General features: G+C 44.6%; 1 protein-coding gene across 1 annotated transcript; it reads left to right on the forward strand.

Moving 5' to 3' along the window:
• Nucleotides 1–785: 785 nt before the first annotated feature.
• On the forward strand, nt 786–4,947 carry BX661DRAFT_205679 (magnesium transporter NIPA-domain-containing protein; the record flags this gene model as incomplete). The annotated part of the gene is made up of 4 exons (XM_051538598.1): nt 786–1,474; nt 1,873–4,297; nt 4,411–4,454; nt 4,904–4,947. Exons 1-4 carry the CDS (start codon nt 1,084–1,086, stop codon nt 4,945–4,947), a joined length of 2,904 nt encoding a protein of 967 aa, XP_051391128.1. The 5' UTR covers nt 786–1,083.

Here is a 4,947-nt window from a genome sequence, read left to right on the forward strand (position 1 = left end):
TCTGTATAAAATGTATATTTTTCTGACTGTGGATCACGATTGAACGAGTGAGAGGGACTTTCGGCGTATTTAACGTAGGGAATGCACTGCAGTAATGTTTCTTGATCCATGGTATTTGTATGACTGCTGAAAATTTTAGTTAAAAAATTACAAAGAAGGATGTGGATTTACTGCATAATGTTTTTTATTTTGTCTATTTCACTCCACATAAAAAAGTTTCTTAAAAGCTGTTTTTGCTGCCCAAAGCTGTATGCGCGCATAATTGCGTTTTTTAAGAACTGTTACAATAATGCTATTTTTCAAACTAGCTTTTATTCTTATTCCTCCATTCGCAAAAACAATCAAATCACAAGCCACTCAGATGATCCACAATAAGAATCCAAAAATAAAACGATATTGATACCATACAATGTTAATATTGCTACAATATGGAAATATGGAAAAAAATTATCAATACAGAAATATTAATACAAACATTTGAAAATTGAAATAAATATTTTATTTGACTTTATATATTTTAAATATATATTTTTTCTTGCAACTAAAAATATAGTGTTTGCTAAAATAGCAATTATCACCACCACCCCCTTTCTCTCGCCTAATTTATGTTCTTTTTTACTTTTCTCCCCCCCCCCGCATTCACACATGTCCAGTCGATTGACGTCGTGGACAAAAGCCATACACCAGATTTAGAAAATATTTAACAGAAAACAGTGGCTTATTTGTTATTCCCTGTTATATCTGCTATTATTTCCTGTATCAATTTTCTTTTTTCTATTTCACTTCTTCTTCTCTTCTTCTCCTTTTTAGACTTATTTTTCCTTCGTACATACTGTTTTCACTAATCAATACATTCATAACAAAATATTATTTTCTTGTTTCTTTTCTTATTATTTTGTACAAACATAGAAGCTATTTTACTCTACACTTTTTTTGTCAATTAGCTGCGCTAAGACCGTCGTTTTCTCTCTCTATCGTTTCAGTCTCACGTACAAACCTCTCTTAAACAATCCCGGTCTATATTTCAACCAGAACCCATTCATCTTTATTATTTCAACAGAAACAGAAACAACTAACCAAAAAATGACAGCCAAGCGGTGGTGGTCGCCATCACACATGCTCCCTCTCTACATCCTATTATCTATTATTCCATTTGCAGTGTACGCTACTGCCAACACATGCATCACCAACGGTCATTCACTGAATCGCAGGGCCAATATACCTACCGACAGTAGCAGCTTGTACAAAGCAGCGCTATTCAAACGCAAATCTTTGAATGATGCTGCTGCCTCTGCCTTGGTAGTGTCTGGCCGCCAGTGCACATCCGATATGCAATGTGTCGGATACCGCAACGGTGATCACGATAAGCCTCAGGGAATGGGTAATGCTCGTGCTATTGATTCGTCGAGGCGAAAGGCGCGGCTAGGAGAGTACGCGTGTATTGATGGCACTTGCCGTTATGTCGTTAAGTCTGGTAAGCATGGGGTGCTATATTTTTTTATATCTTGATTAGTTTGCCATGCTGTGCTTTGTTTGTTGTCTGTTCCCTCCCCTCCCTCCCTACTCTTTATTTTTCTTTATGGCCATGCGGGTATAATCGTTTATTTTATCCACTCTAGTTTTTGAATTATTCTCGGTTATCTCATTACCGCCACACTTTATCCCATGGCTTATCACGCTTGTGGCCACAAAGTATTTATTTATCTTGGCCATGCTACACACTATTTTGTATATTGCTTTTTCATGCATTTACTTTTTTTTGCTTGAAGGCACGTGAAAATTCTTAAATGCAATATTGCCGCTCGTGATCTACTAACTAAACAGTTATCGATAACCCCTTTGTAATTATTTTTTATTTTTGGACAATCGTAGGCGAGCTGTGTTTGAGAGCCAACGACTGCGCGGCTTTCCAGCTCAACCGCCGATGGAAACTAGCGGCATCTGCTCAAAACACATCATCCGCCATCGGACAGAATGCTGAGACTTTCGATGATGACGACGACGATCAGGCGCAGGCATGGTGCGCGCCTCAGTTTTGCACGCTCGAGTCGACCTGCGGGGGCGCATGGACTCTGCCGGGTGCTCCCCGAGACTTACCCCCAGGCGTTGATGCTAGCAAAGCGCTCACCAATGGCACCATATCCTGCTGCCGCGGATTCCTGGACAACGCTCAGTGTGGCGTATACAGCGGTGCCGTCGACACATGCAGCAGCGGATTCTCGTGCGTCACACCTAATATTGTCAACCCCTCTGCCATGGACGACAGAATGGCCATATCGCGCAACGCTATTGTCGAGCTCAGGCAGGCCGCCCTGGAGGACGGCACGCCAATGGGGAAGTGTGTCAGCCAGGAGCCGCACCAGCAAGTGTGGATTGGCGTTCTGTTGGTGCTTATTGGCGGTGCGACGCTCAATATAGGCTTGAATTTGCAAAAGTACGCGTTTCGGAAGCGGCAAGAGAATATTGAGGCTGATTTGGCTGACGCCGCAGCCATTGCTGCGGACAAGACCACGGTGTTTTCACGGTCACCGTCTGCGCCCAGCGAAATCTACTTTTACTCGTCCGAGGCTCTGAACACGCACCAGGGCGGGATGGCAAAAAGAAAGTCGGCTGCGTATTTGAAAGAGCTGGCGGAGGATTGCCATGCCACGCTGAATGCCGCATCCGTGGTGTTCCCTGTTTCGGCAGCCTCCAATATGCGGAGAGCAGGAAACAACGCGGGCATCCTGGACAGTCGCGCTTCTGCGTCGTTTACTGAGGATAACGGAATCCTCGAGGTCTCGGATGCGGCCTGTCGCGAGCAACACAAGCAGCACGAGACAGTGAGCACCAATGCTAAGCAGCTGTGCTTCAGTAGTTGCAAGATGCCTGAAGACTTAGACGCGCACCCAATTATCCCGGTCGCCGGGAGACAGCCTTGGCAGAGCAGGCTGCGCAACAAAATTTTTGAGCGCAAGCTGCGCAACACGCCCTTCAGCAGTCCGGTCTGGGCTATTGGCCTGGTCATTTTTATTCTCGGAAACGTGGTCAACTTTGTCGCTTTGCAGTTTGCGCCCCAGTCCCTGGTGGCCCCGCTGGGTGCTGTATCGCTGGTGACCAATGTCATTATTGCGCCCCTGTTGAACAACGAGAAGATCAGCATGTTTGATATTGGCGGTATCGCGCTGATTATCGCCGGCTGTGTCATTGTCGTGGTATTCAGTGGAATTGTTCAGCAGGATTATCGGCTGTGTGTGCTTATCCAGTTGCTTAAGGCCAAGCCAACCGTGCTTTACCTATGCTTGATTTTTGCCGCCATCTTGGCCATTTATGTTTTCCTGTGGAGCATCGAGAGAGGTATGGCTCGGTATCTCATGGAAAACCACGAGATCGGAGATGGAGACGATGCGGCCAATGCTGCTGACTCTGATTCTGCACCCGGGCACTCTGCACTTGGGCAGAGCAACAAAAAGACCCGTCGGAGTTTGGACAAGAGTCTGGAAAATACTGACAAAAATAACAGCATTAGAGTCGGCCCGTTGGCCATCCCGACAGCGCTGTGGACTGACGAATTGTGGACCACCGTGTATGCCCGCGCGGGCAGCGAGGACAAGGTTTTGCACAACAAGTCCGACGAGAAAAAGCAGCCAGTTAGCGAGCTTCCAGTTGGCATCCGCGCATTTGAAGATCCGACTGTGGTGCAGCAGGGACAGGGCAAGGCGTGGCAATCGCGACTTGGCGATAGCGGCGATATGAATAAAGTCGATAGCCAAAGACAACTGCGCAATTTGCTGGCCAACATGGATATGGACTATAACCAACACGATGAGGCCAATACTACAAATACCAGCAACGCTTTGCTGCACCAGAAGGCCCGCAAGAGGTTTGGTAATACACGCCTGCAGTCTGCATACGCTCGCGTGTACTCAGTGCTGTTTACCCACCCGCTTATGTGCCTCGACAGATATATCCAGCCAATCAGGCCGACGTCACGCTATGTAAAGTACGGTCTTCCCCTGGCATACGCAAGCCTGGGATCATTGATGGCGACATTGACCACGCTGTTTGCAAAGTCTCTCGTCCACCTGTTGTCTGTATCATTGTTTGAGCATGATAACCAGTTTACTAGCTTTATCGCGTGGGGAATTCTCTTAGTTACCGCTTTTACTGCCGCGTCGCAGGTATACTGGATTAACCAGGGGCTGCTGCGCTACGACGCCCTACTACAAGTTCCGGTGTTTTACGTTGTGTGGACGGTGTTTGACATTATTGGCGGCGGTGTGTATTTTAACGAGTTTAAAATGTTTACTACACTGAAGTATGTCATGTTTGCGATTGGCGTCAGTGTTATTTTTTCTGGTGTCGGACTGCTGTCCCACAGAATGAAACGGGGCTGAGAATATTTGTCATATATACATTATTATTTTTTAGTTGTAGAACCGAATACATCAAATCTATTTTAGCTTTCATCCCAGGTATGGATGTTTTACAATACATGTCACAATTGAAGCACATAATAGTTGCGTAAACAAATATTCTGCTTTACTGATATTAATGGATTGTGTGCGTGGCAACCAGAGCAACGATAAGAAGGCTTTATTATAATATATATATATATCAAGGTGAACATATAAATGGAGCGGCTGTCGGGGCAGCCAGTAATTTTCTTCCTTGGAAGAAATAAATACCCTTAATTGGTTATATTTGTTTCCAACATAGATTATTTATCTGCAATGTTAGGGGTCATTGGCATGGCAGTTGACAGCTATCAATGACAAAAGGTGGCGTCTCAACCAGTATTATTATCATTCACAGTTGTTAAATTAAAATAATATTCTGGGGCTAATGTTTGAAAGTAGTCTAGAAAACATTCACATGATACATAAATTGGCAAGTGTGATTGTATAATAATATTTTTTTGTAGTTGAAAAGCTATTCTTGACAATTTGGCGATACGGGTTTATGTGA

The sequence above is a fragment of the Kickxella alabastrina genome, assembly GCF_025024165.1.
Source record: "Kickxella alabastrina strain RSA 675 chromosome Unknown BX661scaffold_13, whole genome shotgun sequence".
Lineage (NCBI taxonomy): Eukaryota > Fungi > Kickxellomycota > Kickxellomycetes > Kickxellales > Kickxellaceae > Kickxella > Kickxella alabastrina.